This window comes from Numida meleagris, chromosome 9, assembly GCF_002078875.1.
Source record: "Numida meleagris isolate 19003 breed g44 Domestic line chromosome 9, NumMel1.0, whole genome shotgun sequence".
Lineage (NCBI taxonomy): Eukaryota > Metazoa > Chordata > Aves > Galliformes > Numididae > Numida > Numida meleagris.
In genome coordinates, this window is record NC_034417.1 from 18,210,229 (window position 1) to 18,229,216 (window position 18,988).

At 41.9% G+C, this 18,988-nt stretch overlaps 2 protein-coding genes across 2 annotated transcripts in view; one reads left to right on the forward strand and one right to left on the reverse strand.

The window, feature by feature from the left end:
• MAP2K1 (mitogen-activated protein kinase kinase 1) overlaps positions 1-15,879 on the forward strand; it is a 33,642-nt gene extending 17,763 nt beyond the window's left edge. The window contains exons 4-11 of the mRNA XM_021407928.1: positions 2,198-2,275; positions 2,814-2,865; positions 8,514-8,638; positions 10,608-10,815; positions 11,437-11,501; positions 13,098-13,159; positions 13,980-14,025; positions 14,966-15,879. Coding sequence (XP_021263603.1) covers positions 2,198-2,275; positions 2,814-2,865; positions 8,514-8,638; positions 10,608-10,815; positions 11,437-11,501; positions 13,098-13,159; positions 13,980-14,025; positions 14,966-15,079 — 750 coding nt within the window. The 3' untranslated portion in view covers positions 15,080-15,879. The remainder of the gene's footprint in view (positions 1-2,197; positions 2,276-2,813; positions 2,866-8,513; positions 8,639-10,607; positions 10,816-11,436; positions 11,502-13,097; positions 13,160-13,979; positions 14,026-14,965) is intronic.
• SNAPC5 (small nuclear RNA activating complex polypeptide 5) overlaps positions 16,389-18,988 on the reverse strand; it is a 2,845-nt gene continuing 245 nt past the window's right edge. The window contains exons 2-3 of the mRNA XM_021407933.1: positions 18,716-18,799; positions 16,389-18,322 (exon numbers count right to left, since the gene is read on the reverse strand). Coding sequence (XP_021263608.1) covers positions 18,215-18,322; positions 18,716-18,799 — 192 coding nt within the window. The 3' untranslated portion in view covers positions 16,389-18,214. The remainder of the gene's footprint in view (positions 18,323-18,715; positions 18,800-18,988) is intronic.

An 18,988-nucleotide genomic window follows, 5' to 3' on the forward strand; every position in this document is an offset into this window, starting at 1 on the left:
ACTGTTTCTTTGGAAGAAACCTTACTTTCTCTGGAAAGTACATGTGATTGTTTTAATGGTTCTCTGGTCTTCTCTTACTGAAATTTTTAGAAGAAATTGATGGTTGCTTAGGAACGAGTGATCACGATCCACTTTTTAAGCATGTTCTAGCTGAATAGAAAGTGTGCATGCTCCTAAAATACAAGTGACTATTGGCAATTATAAAGAACTTAGCTTCTTAGAATTGAAAACAGTAATGGGAAAAAAAAACAAGGAAAAAAATGTTAAAATAACTGGGCATTGCTTACATAGATGATTAAATGCCACAAATGTTCACATCTGCAGTCACTAAAGGACAAATGGCAGTGATAAGCAACTGCATGTGTGAATAAAAGGACTAAAGAATCTCAAGTTATATACTAAGGAATAAAATAACGAGCAGTTGGGATTTGGGAGTTCCTAAGCAGGGAATGATATCTCTGGTGGTGGATATCTCTTCAGTGTAAGAGAAGGCAGTAGGAAATCCACTGTTTCAGTGGTGAATTAAATGGACTAGATCCAGGATTTTATGGAAGGAACAATTGATTAAGGAGATATGAAACAGAGAAGGTGGATTACTTGTAGTCTTAATTAAGTGATTAAGTTGTTGACGTAATGCAGATCACTAGGTGGAAAGTGCATTCCTTTTGGGAAAGAGATTAGATGAATCTCCTTTCATTCAATTAGCAGCAGTCAAAATTCATACTTTAGCAAAACGTGTACAAACAAAAATTACATGAGGAAAAGGCCTGGAAACTGAAGATTTCAGGGTTTGGTATTTTAGGTGCATAAATCCAACATGAATGCTTAGCCCCGCTTAGCAGCAGATATTTAAGATGCAGAGAGATTGAAGTCTGTTCCTGAAAGATGCTGAAGTTTGCAGCCAGCACTTCCAGGCAGCTGAGTTGTATTGAGCCTCTTCCAGTATTAGAGCTATTCCTCAGGGGCTAAGGGAAGGTTCTTTTGCTTCTGTAAGGGAGATTTGCTAATACACCAGTGTCTTGGCAGAGATAGCTGTCAAGAATTGCAGTCTGCCTGTATTCTTTCTCATAAGAATTTTAGGTGTTAGTCTTCACATACTAAAGCTTTGTACTGTAGCTTGTTTCTTGTCATCACCAGTTAGATGTGCAAACTGCCGGAGGGTGGCTTAGGGCAGAAGGAAGTTACCTGGTCATGTTGGATTTCTGTCTCCATTACTGGGAGATATGATCTGTTTCTTTTAATTTTTAAATTTGAGAAATAACATTTTACTTTCCTTATATGGCCTCTATTCGAGGGAATCTAAAATTGATGCACAAACCTTTTGTTACATCAGGTACTCAAAATACTAAACCAGTTTTCCTTCTTAGAAGCCCTTAGCAACAGTGCAATGTGTTTTACTTGGCTTGGGGTATCTGTGCATGCACTGAATTTATTTAACCTCTTAATATTAGGGTGGAACTTTAAGAAACATTTTGTCGTGGTTCTATGGTTTCTCATCAGTATTCCACATCATTAACTCTTTAACTCCAAGTGCACTGTGTGATGTTACGATGTGGAGTACTGATGAAAAACCATAAAACCATGACATTTATTTGTATTTTGGTGCTTTGAGAGCTGTGCCAAATCATCTTTCTTCCCTTGGCGGCTGACAATCACTCCAGATGCACAGAGCTAATAAAAGTCAGTTTCCTCTCTGTAGGATCTACTCTAGGGACAAGAGGGACGGATCCAATTAAGATCACTATGCCATTAACACCTATAGGTTCAAGAAGCAGCTCTCTGTTTTCCAGGATGATAAATCATTTTTACCCTGGTGATCAGTAACAAAATATTCTGTTCTGAAGTAGTCTTTATTCCATATTTGGAGAGGAAGAGTGTCGTGTAATGGTGCATTGGACTGCAGGGCAGACACCTGTAGGACTTGTGATGCTTGGCCAACAGCTGTTTGTGGTCAGCCCCTCTAAACAGGCATGGAATCATGGAAGCACTCGTATCAAAGACGGTTGTGTGAAGTGTTTGAGTGGACGTTGCTCCTGGCCAGAAAATAAGCAGAAAATGCAGTAATTCCCACTGAGGAATGATTCTCTTTTTTTTCCAGATAACATTTCTCTCTAATTTAATCCTCAGACTATAGCCCTGTTTAAAATGTCTTAGAGAAATTTGGTCAAAGCTTGACTATTGAAACGTTCCTTCCCAGGATGGCGGCTCGTTGGATCAAGTACTGAAAAAGGCTGGGAGAATTCCAGAGCAGATCCTGGGCAAAGTCAGCATTGCGGTGAGTGCGCTCGCTGCTCCCGGAGCCTGTGTGTGGCTGTGTGTGCAGCTCAGCGCGGCAACGCCAGGTCCGGGAAGCAGCAGCTCCAGCACTGAAAGATGTGGCAGGGAGAAGTGGTCCTGGGTTTTCAATGGTGGTGTTCCCTTCTAAAAGAAGGCAGTGTCACTATTTGATCACTATTTGATAGCCCAGAACAAGTAACACGCTTCACTGCATTTGCTTTGATTTCCTTTTGTATCAGTGGATGCTTCTGGATAAGAACAGAAGCCAAGTTTCATTAACTGTTTTTTTTAATATAATCCTTCTGCTATTTGCTGCGCAACAAGCTGCGTGTGCAAAACTTACACTGAGGATCCAGTTGATTCCTGTTTTAGTACGGGCTGGAAGGATAAATTTAAACAAAATATTCACTTGCAGTGCTCACATAGCAGGAGCCCCAAAATGTAGATAGTATACAGTTAGAGTTCTTGTAGAAGAAAAATATGCAATTATCGTTTCTGTTTCATAAATGGAGAATTTTTATTTTGCTTCTTTTCAGGTAATAAAAGGACTCACGTATCTGAGAGAAAAGCATAAAATAATGCACAGAGGTGAGATAAAATTTTGTGTTGCAAGTCTCATTCAATAACATTTTTTATTTAAGTTAAAAAATACTTTTTCCATGATAAATTCCTAGTGGTTCAATAGGATTTTGATTCAGAGGGTTTTTTTTTTTTAAGCTGTGTAAAGCAAACTTAACGTTTCTTATTACAGCTGTCATCAGCTTCTACTGCCTTAATGCACTTCATCTGAGTTGTGTGTGCTTGTATTATCGCCACGCTCTGAACTTGTCTCTGGCTGAAGCTGCTTGCTGCCAGGTTGCTTTTGTAGCTGGGAGCTTGTGTTAGAGCTGGGAATCTCATCTGAGACCAGGGATACTCACTTTGCAAGCCAGATAAGAATATATTAAAGGATCTGAGACGTTCAACTGTATTTTATGTACTGACTTGTACAGGTTGGTATTTCTACCAGCTGTCTTGCATACCACTTAGAGATGTTTGTCCTGCAGGATAATAACTCTTTTATATTTATAGACTTTTAAAAACATAATTTTTCTGTAGCTGCATAAAATTAACATTTTACTTCCATACTGCCAGGGCCTTTAGTTATTTACTGTAAAATAAATGCCCTTACCTTATTTTCAGCTTGTAATTGCCCTTTATAAAACCTAGCTCTTCCATTAATATGTGACATGTTCCATGAAAGAAAAACTACACTTGATATGATAAGGTAATAAATTCCATTATTCCTGATGTGTACACTGAAGACTGGAGATGGAGCATTTCCTATTTGAATGGCAGCCTTCATACAGTGATCGTGCAATATGTATACAGCATGGCAGCTGTTCGGTGAGTCTCGTACCATATGAGTCCAATCTTGAGACTGTAAAAATATCTTCATCAGACGTTAATGTGTCTGAGTATGTTTGCTAATTACTCCTTTTGGTCTGGCCAAGTCTGGTTTATGCAATCTGTTGAACGATCACCTTCTACGTGAAGTAGATTGTGTTTATTATACATCACTGTTATTTTTTTTTAAATCAGATATAGCTCCCTGCTGGAGAAAGGAGACTGGAGACTCCTAGAGACTTCTGATGGTAGTTGCAAAGCCACTTGTCTCTTACAAGTTCTTACATCTCCATCTTGCTTTCTTAGGCTTTTTTTATGACTTTATTCTTTAAGAACTCTTGGAATCACTTGACCCTGTGTTAAGGGGGCTATCTACGCCGGGTCTGCAGCATAGGAATAGCAATATGTTGACCTGGGAAAACCCTTCTAGTGCAGGTGATGCTCTTTCTTATAGTTATGTTTTTCCAGACTGCTTCCTCCTTGAATCCCAGCTGAAATAAACAGTACTAGTAAAAGCACCCTTCTGTGCAACACCATCAAAGCACTCTTTTATTTCTTAAGGCGAGAGAATGGGTACTTTGGAGTAGAGAGTGAAGGTCTGTTTTGGTGTGGTTGATGGCAGTAGAGGATAGTTAGGGCAGCTGAGATTTTGGCATTATTGGGGGCAGTAAAACAAAGGACTGCTACAATGTCGTCATGGACAGGAGTGCATTTTGGGGTAAGGGTCTTATGGCAAGGCATTACCAGCTTCTCCATTATCATCTGCAGAAAACAGTGCTGTGTTCTGAAAGCAAGAGACTGCTCTTAGACAAATAACGCTGAGCTGAAAGAAAAGAAAGAAATAAAAAGATCTGTAAAACTTGTCAGTGATGCATTTGCTTGGATTGACCAAGTAGTTGTGACAGTTGTAAAGGGCTGTGAAAAACAAATGGGATGTGGTTGCTGCTCATCACGGGGCTCCATTTAGCGTGCTCACGTGCGCAGATGTGGCCTGAACTAGCTGTGACTTCTGAGGCAAAGCATTCACGTGTCATTACTGAGAGCTCAAGGAAGAAGTCATTAGGGGTTATTAAGGAGGGAATGGAAAATAGTCTTTTTATAGACTGCTAGCTCATCTGGACTACTGTGCTTTGTTTGGGTTCTCTGAAAAGACGAGGTAGAAATTGCCAAACTCCCAAAAGACATGGAGGGATACAAAGCAGGCACAGAAAAGGAAGGGGCAAGGAGCATGACCATGGTAGGTGCTCTCTCACAGCAGCTTCTATTCTTTTAAATAAAGATCATTTTAACAGTGACTTGTATAGAGTGTGCTACTTCTGTGCCCCTGTTTACTTTTGTGGTTAACACCGGAAGGCACCAAATGAGAAGGAAATAAATGCCCTGTCCCTAATTACCAAGTGTTTTGACAAGTTTTTCATACATACAAACTTTTTCCTATTTCTTTTGTCTCTGGATGAATGGGAATACTGTAAATTAATCAGAAAGTTCAATTCTTTTTAAGCACAGTCTGGATTATAACAATATCTGGAAAGTCTCCCCTTGCACAGAAGTGCTCTGTGAGGTTCCTGAGCTCCAGCTGCAGCCTACAGCTCCAGGGCAGGAGGTGCAACACCGTGGGGTTGCTGTTAATGGTCTGTTCTAGTGTGATAGTTCCTAGGTTATTCTCACAAGATCCTGCCCTGAAAAATTACTTACAACAGAAATCATCCTGTGGGAAGGCTCTCAGGAGGCTCCTGATTTTGTATGTTTGATAGATGTTGGCCCTAGCTGCTACATCCCCTTTTGTTTTTAACTGTAACATGCATGATGTTCCTCCTGCCTTGGAGATCTGGGCTGTGCTTGTCTCAGTGTTCAGAGGTTAGTTGTACAGCTGAGAACCTGTGGCAACAGGTATGTACTTCCTTTTAAATGTTTGGGTGATTGTAAGATGCCAGTGATGTGCTCCAAGAGATTCTTGAGTGCCTGGCTACTCAACTTTCCTACAAAAAGAATTGTTACAGTAATGCCCAGGGCCTTCACTCTTTCAGCCTGAACTGGCTTTTGCTCCTGTGAGGCTGAGCAGGGCTGAGGCAGAGGAGGCACACCTCGTGGAGATTCCATGACAGCCTATAAGTCCCAGAAATTCTTTTGGTGTTGACTAGCTCCTTCTTCAAGTGTCCCATCCCCATCCTTCTGGACTGACTTAAGATCATCTCCAGCACTGCACAGCCCTGCTGCTAGGGAGTCTGCAGTGATGCATGAGTTGTCCTTTTGTTTTCTTTAAAAGCCATGTACTTTGCTTCTGTGGCACACCTGCTCTTCCTTTCTAGATTTTCCCTTTTCTTGCATGATAGAGCATACATTTTTGAAGGAGACCTTGGCATTCCTGTTTTGTTTGGCATTACAGATCTTCTTGGTTTCCAGAGAAACTGCTTAAGTGCTCAGACACTCTGGAGTTAAAATAGCGCTGCAGGCTACATTTAGAGGGCTGGAAAGACAGCAGCATTCTGAACATCACATTCTGATCACACTGGGGGCCTTGAGAGAAGTGAAAACGCTCGGGGAAAGGCAGGTTTTGTATGAAATGCCAGTGAGTAGTCATGACGTGCTGTGCTATTGTAAGGAAGTTGCAGTGTATAATTATAAGCTAGAGAAACACTACAGGTAAAAGTTAAGTCTTCAAAAGACCAGATGGTTTCTAGAAGGTGAATTTTCTTATGAGGAGAACATCATCTGGTTCATTGGCAGTGGAATGCTAATGTTATTTTTTTGCCCTCTAATTATGAACATGAAATATTAATGAACTGTAAAGGTAATTGGGGATTTGTCTCTACTGTATGGAAATAGTAAAGGTGCATGGATGTGCTGCCCATAAACATGGCCTCTAGAACTTGTCTGGGCTCTGCAGTGGTTGCAGTTTATTTTGCAAACAATGCTTTCTACTTTGCTTTTACCCAGAACATCAGGTGAAGGCTCCCGTGTCGCTGGGAATCTCCTATCTCTGCTGCCTCTCTTCCACACCAGCAAACATCTGTTGTGTGTTTGGTTTCTAGCTTCTTTTTTTCTTCTCCCTGCTGAGTTTTTAAATGTCAAGGACAAGATCCTAGACTGAATTCTTCCCCTTCGCTGTGACATATGCTTGTGGGGAGGTCTCTACAAATAGTCAAAGCTTGTATAAAGAAGGCAGAGCCTGCAGGAGGTTCAGCTGGCTGGCTGGGAGGCTTCTGGAGTCTCTCCCTCTGTGAGGGCTCCCTGCTCTGTGTCAGCAGTGTAGAACACTATGGTTTCCTGCCTGCTAAGCAGCTCCACAAAGTGCCTGGGACCTCTGTGACTCTAACAAGAGGAGAATGTGTTGTTAGCATCTATAAGCTAGTTTCTTCCCTGGGCAAAACGCACCAAACACAGCCTATCTTGTTCCCCATTAGGAGGAAATACCTGGCAAAAGCAACTGGAAGAAGGGAGGGAGAAGGAGAAGGGAGGTGCACACAGATGTGATTTCCTTTAGTTTCAGTGTTATCACTGCAGAGTAGTTTAACAGTGATATCACAGTGTGGATTTTCTATGGGCTGATGCTCGTTCCAAGTGAGGTGGGCAAGCTGGAGAAGAACTTGTGTATGCAAACCATCACAAAACACTGCTTCCAGTGTGCTGGACAGCATCAGTTTCCTGTTTTAGAAAGTGGATTCCAGGAACTAGAAAGTGCAGTTGCAATTTCTAAAAGCAAATAAGTTTAGCCTTTGATTGAAGTTCTCCGTTTCCTGGGGGAGGAACAGCTAAAATAGCCTGGTCTTCATGTTCAGTCTTGAGAGATCTCCTGCATGGAGATTGTCCTCCAGTGATGAGGAGTCACTTGGTGTCATCTTTCCAGTGATACCCCATTGATGTCCAACTGAGGTCAGTTCTGCAGTCACTGAAATAAAAGCTCCATTAAATGTGTGTCTAAAAGCGGAAAAGCAATGAAAAATAGGCTAAGACTATAGACTGCTATTCAAGAGCAGATCTAGAAATCAAGAAGTGAAATTCTGGTACCATGAACTGAACCACTGCTTGAAAAACAACTTCCTGATTATTAACTTGTAGCATTACATGTTAGCTGCTGATAATGCATTAGTAAAGACCAATTTTAGTGGAAAAAAACCAAAGCTTCTTACACCTATTAAAGAAATCCTAAACTGTTCTCATACCTTTGCATTCTCAAAAGCTGTTATTAGTTGCTTGGTTACCATTGACCCTCATTAGGCTTCCATTTAGGTGGTGATGAATTTAAAACTGTGAGGGAGTTCTGTCGCAGGTGAACAGTCTCTAAGTATTTTAAGTGCAGCACTTCAATAATAGGATGATTTTTTTTTTTTTCAGAATAGGTTAAAAATGGCTTGCTATAGGATAGCTTAAGCTTATGTGCACAGAGTTTAGGTTGGGGATGGTGGTGTGGCTGCTAAAGTTCAGTGACCTTGTGAAATTAACGCGTACGGCTTCTTGGTTATTTGTGGGCAGAAGAACACCACTGTAGAGTGGTTAAGATGGTATGGCAGCAAACCTCAAGCGTTTGTTGTTGCAAGGAGGCTGTAGATGCATAAACTCAGTATTTGAAAGCTGGGAAAATGGGTGAAATTCAAATCTAAAACTAACAGCCTCTTTGTGTCTGCATGTTAAGAAGTTTATTTTCACCTGTGTATATTTAAAGAGGGCCCATGAGTTGGGCCTGGGCAGGGAACCTGCTCTCTTCTCTGGGAATACTTAAAGAAGGGACAGGAATTACGGTGTGGCTAGAAGTGGAGGTGCGTGGTAATTCTCACCTCTCCCGTTGCTTTCATTGTCAAATTTCACGTTTTATTTCTTGTAAATGTAAATCACCCGTTCATTTTTTCCAGATGTTAAACCATCTAACATTTTGGTCAACTCTAGAGGTGAGATCAAGCTGTGTGATTTCGGTGTCAGTGGACAGCTGATAGATTCTATGGCAAACTCGTTTGTCGGCACACGCTCCTACATGTCTGTAAGTACAGATTTCATAGCTTTGAGCTCACTGCATTATGGTGGAGTTATCACAATTAATCAAACACAAAACCAGCTGTTACAGCTATTTCTACCGCTTTCATAGTTTGTTTCATTTCCTGCATTCCAGGCATAGTCCAGTGCGTTATCAGACTGGAGGTGGGGGGGAGAACTGTGGCAAGGAAAGCCAAGCACATGGAATATCTTCCTAATGCTACAGATGCGTTGCAATTACATCTACTTTGCAGAATCCAGTTGGTTAATGCGTTTGTGGTTACTGCTTCCAAAAAAACAGTATCTATGTCTTGTTCTCCTTATTTAAATCTAGTGCTTTCCGCTCCAGCTTTTTACTGCAGTCACTTAGGGAGGCACGCTGCTCCCTCGTTAGTGAGTCTGTTGTGTCTGCTCCTGAGAGCTCAGTGTGGCTCTGGTAGCAGGGAAAAGCATGGGAGTGGCTAGCGTGGGCAAGGCCATGGCAGCTGCTTTGTGACTTCTTGCAGTGTGCTCTCTATTCCTGTTTGCAAGGAGTACCTTGAAATTTGCTCTTCAGAGGAACTCTTTGCATTATGTGGAGGCCATCACTAATGGAAATAACAGAGCTCTTACTCTAGTGTACTTACCTGTTCAGCATGCAACCAATTACCTCATAAAGTCAGAGCGTTTGGAGTTCCTGGTGTAGAAATGAAATGGTGTGGGCTTAAATTTAAAGGACAAAGAGCACAATAATGCTGCTTCTGCTCAGCATGGGACCTGCATTTCTACATCAAAGTCAGTCTTCTCCATTTTGCCATTTAATATGGGTAACATACTTGAAATAACTGTGGCTTATGTTCCCACACACTTAGGGGCTGTTGCTGACAGTATTAAAAAAAATCTCTCAGAACTTTGGCATGCTACTGGCTTTCCCTTTTTCTTCTGGTAGAAAGAATAAGAGCAGAGTGCTGCCTACCTTCAGGTTTTTTCAATTTGTTGTTTCTAAGAGACTGAGATTCAGCTTTGCTTTCTGTCACCGTGTCTCAGTCCAAGCCACAAGTGTGTTTTTTATTCTTTGGTATTGATTGAAGTGCCTTCTCCTGCTGTATCTCCCTCAGCATACTACTTAAAATGACAGCTGGAGTGGTGTTATATGCAAAAGAACATCATATTCTCTTACATGAAGGTGTGTGCAATCAACAGTGCCTAACTTGAATACATTTCCTAGATTTTTAAATATAGGTATTGTGCAGGTTTCTTTCCACTTGCATTTAATGAACATTTATATATTTTCCTTTGGGGGCATCTTTAACCACAGCTCAGGAATCATGCAGTTTATCCAAATGGTTTCCAACTAGCTGATGTTTCTCTGTTACATTTTACTCTCACGTCAATGGATTACAAAGCTCAACAGTTCATTTAGAAGCTATTTGAGTATGGATCTGAAACTGAAGTATGCCTGTACGTTTAATAGCCCTTGCATAAAAAGATTTCTTCTATAGGGACCTATGAGAATGGTATCAGCTGAGAAGAGTGACAGACCACAAAGTTATTGCTAGAGCACCAGGTCACTTTGGGACCCATCCATGAATTTACCTTCCCTCTCTTTCCCAAAGCATAAAACCAGTTAACAGCTGCTCAGAGAAGTCAGGTCAATGTTTAGTTGCCTCTGCTAGTTTTGTTTCCTTGTTATTTAATTATCCCATCACTGTCAACATGATATCTAAATGCTGAAACTATTAAAGATGTAAAACAGCAATTAGGGAGCATCACTTGTAGAAGTCTCATTTGTAGCGTAATATAAAGTGTGTAGAAATTCTGGAACTGTGGTTGAGATTTCTGAATAGGAAGATACATCACTCATTGAAATGTCGCACCAGTGTATTGGGCTTTCATCACTTGCTTTATCCAGGCTATTATAGAATGCAATTTTCAACTTCTTTGTTACACTACTTTACTGTGTCTCCATTTTTTTTTCTTTCTTTTTTTTCTGGTAGCCGGAAAGACTACAGGGAACTCATTATTCGGTGCAGTCGGATATTTGGAGCATGGGGCTGTCACTGGTGGAAATGGCCATTGGCCGGTACCCGATCCCTCCTCCTGACTCCAAGGAGCTCGAATTAATGTTTGGCTGCCCGGTAGAGGGAGATTCTCCAGTCACAGAGACTTCACCCAGGCAAAGAACACCTGGTCGACCCATGAGCTGTAAGTTCCAACGTGAGAGGCAAAGAGAACTATTAAAAATGAAAAAAGCCAGTGTAACCCGTACCAAGTAGACCGTAATCTGCACCCCTGAGGCAGCTCTGCAGTGTCTGAAGACATACAAAACTAATGTTAAAGTATAAAATCAGTTGAATTCTTCTCTAATATGCTTTGCTGTAAGCTTAGAGTTCTTCCTTCTTTAGTATTGATCTGCACAATGTGGCTTTATACTTAATAAATAAAAATTGAACAAACAGGGTTGTATAGGGCACCTGGCTCAGTCTCACTATTAGGAGGTATTGGAGCTTGAAAATCAAGGACCAGATGTCCTTATGCTAATAACACACTCTTTCTGAATGCCATTAAGATGCATTCTGTTCATCTCGTAAGATGCAATGTTATCCAAGTACAATAGGAAGATTCCCAGTGAAGTTAATGATTTGGACCAGACTTGACAATAATGCTCTCTCCTGGAGTGAAAGCATTACTCTGCTATTCTATTTTTTCCCTGCCTGGTAACTCTACCATGCAGGAATCAGGCATATGCCTGTTAGCTTCTGAAAACAGCCCTACCACTTGAGGAGGCTGACGCTGTGTTTTCCCCCTTACCTTATTTCTTCTCAGCCTATGGACTGGACAGCAGACCCCCGATGGCGATCTTTGAACTTCTGGATTACATTGTCAACGAGGTAACCAGCTATCTGTACTTGGACTAATTTAATTGTCAACTTTTAAAGTACTTCAAAATGTGATGGAATATAGGATTCATGTTATGGTAAGTCAGGTTATCTGATCTTATCACTGCAGTGTGAGATGCATCCTTGTTTGGGATGTCAGCTTGACTTAAATTATTGCTGGGAAAGTCTTAGATTGTTCTTTTTCATCTCTTGAGTAGGTTTGTGGGTTTCCAGCCTGGATCGTACAACCTGTTAGGAGAGTTAATAGTAAGCAGTACTATCAAGCATGTAGAAAACTGTTATTTTCTTTTAGGGCATTTTAAATGAGCTGGTTCATTAGACTGCCTCTCAAATATCTAAGCCATAAGGCTAGTTAGGAGATATGGGGAAAAAAGGCCATCAACTATGCAATACTTATTTTCATAATACATGTCACAAAAGTTCACGTGACACTGTGTCTGTCAAAAATAAAACATCAAAAAGCTTCACACGTGCACATGTTGGCTGTCATTATAACAGCTGGGTAATATAATTGTTCAACGTGAGTAAGTTATAAAATGGCATGTCTGACACTTGCTAAAAAGCACAGTTGGTGTCTAGGTCTCTGCAAAGGCTAGCTTCTGCTCCTTGTTTCTGCTGCTGACCATGCACTGATAGCTGCTTCTGGTTTGTAACCTCTCTGGTTACAAATCTATTTTGTATGTTGTATAACACTTGTAATATGATAGCATTAGTTCTTGGACTAGAGTTACCTTTGGACTACTTAAGATACTACAGTCCTGATCTCATAGCATCCCTGTGGATGTCAGTTTAAGCTGTAAAGCTGCAGTAGCTGGAAACTTGACAAGGTGACGTTCTGCCACCTTTGCTGTAGCACAGAATCTTCACCTTCAGCTGCTACATCAGAGTCTGCACACAGGGAACTGAATGCAGGCCCTGTCTTAATGCTGTACATACATGTAACCTGAAGTGCAAGTGTTTCCAGGGCCTATTGCACTGATATTATGGCAGATGCCATGGGGAACAAGACAATAATATGGAGGTTTATATAGTACTTACTAATTCTTTATCAAAACTCATTTTGATTTCAGAATACTTAGATCAAAATGGACTAATACTGTGCTGGGCATCTTCTGTTCCCCAAACTGGAGCTTTGTAGTCAGGAGAATAACTCGAGTTAATTGCTGTTGGCTGCTCTGAGCCTTCTTTAATGACAGCTCAAGGCTGCATTAACCCTGTTGAGGTGTATGGGTTTTGTTTTGTTTGTTTAACTTTTTAAAATACAAAAGCAGCAACACACGCACACCTCCTGTCTGGTCTGATTTATTACTGAAACATGTAAAATTCAGCAGCTGTGAGGGTAATAACCAAAACTACCCAATGAGCATCTTTTATAAATCATATGACAGCACATCTCTTGTTGTTGTGCCTGGAAACTGAAGTGTGTGTCTGCCTGACACTTGCTGCAGAGCTCAGTGCTGGAAAAAAAAGGCACAGGAGTGTTAGGACAGCATTACTCAGATAATGCACTCAGCTGGTAGGTGCTGGGTAGGTTGTACAGCATCGTTTGTTTGTTCTGCTTTAACTGATGGAGTCTTTTGTTTTCAGCCACCTCCAAAACTGCCCAATGGTGTTTTTGGTTCTGAATTTCAAGATTTTGTTAACAAATGGTAAGTATTTTCTCTGCTAATGGGCCTAAAGCTCATTTTACAGGCACCAGCTTGACAACATATGCATTCAAAGAGATCCCCAAAGCTAGGAGATGTTCCACTCTTTAAGATATGATCTCTGCTTCTGTGGCAACTCAAATTAGTACTTTCTCAGCATTGAAAACACTGCAGTACTTACAAGGACTGGTCATGCAGAACTCTTCTAGAAGAGGATCTGTACTTCTATGAGTAACACGCAGAGCATTCTGCAGTGAGCATTCCATGTGGTGCAGGAGTCTTGCATGCTCCAGGTGCTTTTTTCCTTCCCTAGTGGTTCATTGAACCGTTATCACACTAATAATTTTCTCATCTCTTTTCCAAGTACTGGACCAGTATGATCACTTTTAAGGGGGGTAGTTCGTCCAGGTTGGGAAAGTTTTTTTTTCTTTAATAAAAAAAAAAAAAAAAGCTAGTTATGTTATTAGCTGTTTCTACCAGAAGGAACAGTGACACAAAGGAACAACTACTTGATACTGAGCTTGGAAAGACTTGGGTAAAAGAGAGTTGAAGGATGGAAGTGTCTGATACTGTTGAATTGAAATGCAAATTTGATCTCTACAGCTTGGTTCTGTACTTTCACTCCTGCCCCCACTGAACAATACTGTATGACTCAGGATTTCATACTTAAAACTATACCTGTGAAATCTACAGAAGGCAATTGCTTACATTACCTCATGCTTTTATCTAGAGTGGTGTCTTCCCAGGACAAAAACAGCATACCAACACAATCTGACTTGATCTTTATTTTGAGTGTAACTTGTGTAATACTTTGTTTTCGTAGTTTAATTAAAAATCCTGCTGAGAGAGCTGATTTGAAGCAGCTGATGGTAAGTGAAAGTTCTTAACTTGAAATGGAGCACTTATTCCATGCAGGTTGGGTTTGTCAACTGAGCTGAGACCAGGGTCAGAGCATACAGCCTAGGATGTCACTTGTGCCTCCTGACACAGCTCAAAGAGTCTGGGGGTGGGGGCACTTGTGATGCAGAGATCTAGAGGCCTCGGGCTTTTACACACCCCTAAAGCAGGGACTGTCTGGGAGCCCTGTACTGGTTTTGCAGCCTGCCATTTGGTTGATTAGCAAAATAGCTTTTACTTTATTAGCCAACTGTAAAGTATATAAGAAGACAACCAAACCAAATTCCACTTGCCTTATGGTCTAGTTAAATGAAGTTTTGGCAGCTTCTGGGAAAGAAGATTGCTTCTCTTCTCTCATCAGCTTGGTCTTGCAAAATCTGTAAAACTACTAGATACAAACAAATCTTGCATTTTTTCCTGCATGAAATGACTTTATCGCTTTCCCTGGATCTTCTCATGGCCTCAAGTTTAATGCTAGGGCTTAAGTTCTGCTGCAGAAAATAAGTTTTTCTATGCCCTGATACTGCTGTATAGTAAGAAAGGTTGCAAAATACAGTCAAATTCTTTGTTACAAAAAGCCCTTGTGTATGAAAGCAGACGTTTTCCAGAGTGTATTATCTCAAGTGGCTGAGTCACATTCTTATCATATACTGTGGTATAAGTATTCTTCAATAAGCATTGCGCAGGCAGTATTCCTCTGGAACACTTAGCAATATGGACACTTCGTGTGCTGATTATTTCAGTAACCCTGCAGAAGAGCTCTACTGGTAGCTTTAAGCTTGCTATAAAATTTGGCAAGCCACACGAATACGGAAAGGAAATTAGACTTACTGTAGCTCATTCACAATGATTCTTTGCCTCGTCGTGTTGCCTTGCTGAGTGTTTGAGTAACTTTTATTTTCCTCTGCTAAGATCCATGCTTTCATTAAGAGATCTGAAGCAGAGGAGGTGGATTTTGCAGGATGGCTTTGCTCGACCATAGGCCTTAACCAACCGAGTACACCCACGCATGCTGCTGGAGTCTGAACGTGGAAGAGCAAATCCCGTACTGTACATCTGTTAACAGCACTACTTTGGTCCTATTTCCTAAGCTTGTACCTGTTCAAACATGTATTTCACCTAAGGAAGAATGTCTTTATAGCATGTGCCAAATCGTTTTAAATTTTGTCATCAACTAATTGGTATTGTATTGGGTTACATTTGTTTGCTGACCAAAACGTAAGATGTTTAAGTTACAGTGCTTGCTGATTTTAAGTGATTATGGATATTCTTTCTTAACGAAAATATCGCTGGGGGAATTTACCCCTGGATTGTTTGAACTTGATCAAGATTCTTTGTAAACCGTTGGTACTTCAGTCATGCTTACCTAATCTCCCATGCAAAAAAAGGGTTAGGGATGCTCCAAAACTGTATCTGTCGAGCATGCTTCTGCTGCTGCCAAACTGTATCTTGGAAGTTAGGCTCATGGTTCCAATTTTGCTGTTGTTTAGAGATCACTCTTTCCAGGTAAAGAAGGCAAGAGCTCTGCATTCCTTGGAATGTACAGGGCAATATTCTACTTGTAGACTTGTTCATATTTCTATATTTATTTTTGAAATGTATCACCACACTTGGATTTAGCGATGTACGTCTTTCCGATTGATTTTTAAAGGTTAGCTCTTGGAAGTGTCCTACAGAATCATGACAAAGACCTGGGCAATTTGCTTTCTTTTAACCTAAAGATTCATGACAGCTGTGTTTGGTGTCTAAAGCGTATGAAGATCCTCTATTGTTTTATTCTCAGATGTTTAGCGATGGATTCTCTTAATAAATATATTATCAAGTAACTTGAAGCTTTTCTTTAAAACTCAAAACTTCACCAAGATCTTCATCTTCAATTAGTGCCATATTCTCTGCGCTTCATTCTCTATTTTTTCCTAACTGTGCATTGTACCTGGTTCAAAAAAGTAGTTTTCCTACACAAGTTCAGCTTCTGCCAGCTGTTTGCAAGCAAAGCCCTGGTGCTGTAGAACAGAGCAGGCAGAGGTTGGTGCTGTGGCCATGCAGATGCACCGAGTCTTGTTCTTGTCTCAGCTGTGCTGAGAAGCACTCTGCAAAGCTTAGCATGTTGAAAGGGCACTTCAGACAAGGAAAGGGTGAAGTTCTTTTCCCAGTGGAATCCCTCTGGGACCCTCTGGGACTTGGACTGCATCTGAGTGGTGGTGGTAGGGGCAGGGCCGAGTTTAAAAAGCTGGCCTTGGTTTTATACGTGGAACACACACACTAACACGCTGAAGAGCTACAGCAGTACTTTTTACTACTTGCTAAAAGAAATATGCAGTATGTGAACAACAACTTTTTAGACAGGAAAGCTGATTTTACTTCTTTGTGCCACGTACAGCAGTAATTTGAACACTGTAAGTACAGTTACACATAGCTGGACAGCAGCAAAAGTACTTTATTACAACATGCAGAGTAGTTTTATTTCAAAGGAAGGGCCTAGTTCAAAAAAAGGCAGTGGGGAGAAAGAAGCAGCAGTATAGCCACGAAAACTATTTGGTAGTATGCTGGGGCCAAACCTACCTCCAAAGAACCACTTGACACTGCAAGCCATAATGTTTCTTGCTCAGACTCTTTTTTTTTTTTCTCCTGTGAGCCCTAGGAAGGCTTTGCCAAGTGTTCTGCACTCACAGTCTAAGCTCTTTCATTAAGACATCCAGGCTTCCAAAAAAACAATTAGTCTTTAGTACAGGATGAAGCTCCAATTACATTCTAATGTTCTGTTCCTATAGCTACAAGCCAAATAAGAGCCAAATAATCTCTCTTCAAACAGTGGCAGGAAGTTAGTGGAGGTTGAATTAAGTGTTCTGATGACACTCAGGATACTGGCTGCTTTTCTCAGTTCTTTTCCTGCTGTTAAAGGCAAACTCCAGATAATAGTTGATTTTGTTTTCTCTGAGCTGTTAATGCCAGAGACAGCAATAGCACCTTTAGCTGGCTGTGCAATGAAAACAGCCTGGATTGCTGTGGCTATTTTCTTAATAAGACAGTTTGATGAAGTGGCTAAGGATATTATTTTTACTTGTCTGCTTTTACTCAGCTTACCAGAGTTTGATTTTGTGCGCTTCAAAACAAGTATTTCATCAGTTTAAGAACTGATGAAATAAATAACCAGCTGCTCCACTTGGTGTCCCCATTCCACAAGGGGGAAGAACACTTTGTCTATCCCTAGGAGCAGCATTAGCTTGTCACCGTACCATTAAAGACACTGGGGAAGGGACTTTGCTTCACTTTCCAAGTAAATTTTAATTCCTCATACTTCTCCTACATAACTTTAAAGCAGAAGGCAGACTTGCATTGAACAACAAATTCACTGAGAGAAAAAGAAAATAAAACTAATTTTAAAATATTAGTTCCTTATTACAACTAATATGGACTAATTCTTACCGTACAGTTTGTGGAAGAATAGAAGGCCAATTGGCTGCTATGCTGAAAGAGCAAGTGAGGAAAACCTGGCTGTTACAGTCAGACTGACAGTACTTGAAAACAGCACCTGTAGGGACAAGAGAGCTCCCTTGCTACTGCACTCAAAGTTAGGGTGGCAGTGTGATGTCTGCTTCTCCCCCTGAGAGAAGCACTACAGCTTCTGTGGGTCACATTTGCAGGATGCATGTGGCGAGTGGTCCATGTAACTGAGAGCACTGCAGCTGAAAGCCTGGAGACAATGCTGGACACATCTCGGTGCCTGTCCTAAGATTCCCAGTTTAAGCAAATGAGGTTACGATATAATCATTGGTTCAGCAACCAGCCTCTGGGGCCTGGTTTTAGTTTTTAGCAACAGGAAATAAGAATGGACACGTTATTGCTCTGTGTTAAATTAGTCTGACTTAATTAATGACTTTTTTTTTTTTTTTACCTTGTATAAAGATATAGTAAGCTACACATGAGGCTTGCAAGATGGATGATGCTACATACTGGCACGGCAAGTTTTCATTCTTTTAACATCTAATTCCAAATCTGCCAAGACTGTGACATTTGCGTCCTCACGGGTAACTTCCCTAGACTCCAGGAGTCTGGCAGGTCATACAGCCCACACACAGAACAAGGTGAAAATCTGTTGGCAAGAATGAAGAAGAAATTCCTGAGTCTGTATTAAAAACCATCTTTGACTCTTTTTTTCTCTCAAGAATCGGATTCCTCCTCCTCTTCCACCTCCTCTTCATAGCCTTGAATACTTAGCTGTAATTCGGTTTGATTGATAGCAGCCTCGTTGTCCATCTGCCCGAGGATCTGTCACGATAAGAGTTGAACTCAGCGGCTGTCAGTCAGCCCCAGGAGCAACACCGAGCGCGTCTCACGCCGCTGAGACCCGAGCTGTCAGTGCGCTGTTGGCTGCAGAGCCCATCGCAGCGACGAGCGTCAGTTCTCCAGGGAACAATTTCAAGTAGTTAAGGCTGCTCTCAGTTAAAGGTTCAGACTCTGTCTGCATCCCAACCACCACTTGGCTAACACGCCGCGTTACAGTTAAGCGCAGACAACGCTTCACGAGACCGGTACCGCAAACCGAAGCCGCGCCAACACACAGCGGCTGCTTCCCACGCCCGGGGACGGCACGGCGCTGCAGGGCTGGGCGGGGCCCTTCGCCTTCCCCTTCCCACGCAGCGCGGCGCCCGCCGCCCTCACCTGCTGGGGATCCTCCGCGCCCGGGGCGGCGGCCACGTCCTCCTCGCGGGAGCGGATCATGGACTGCAGCGCCAGCTCCTCCACCTGCGCGGGAGGGAACGCAAAGGCCCCCGCGGTCACCGCGGAGCTGTCACGCGGGCGGCGAACGCTTCCGCGCTCAGCACGCGGCACTCGCGACGCCGCGGCGAAGCGGCAGAAGCGCAGCCGTCAGACGGCCAAGGGGAGCGGGGCACGGCGTTCCGGGCCGCGGCCCCGCGCTCCGCCCGGCAGAGG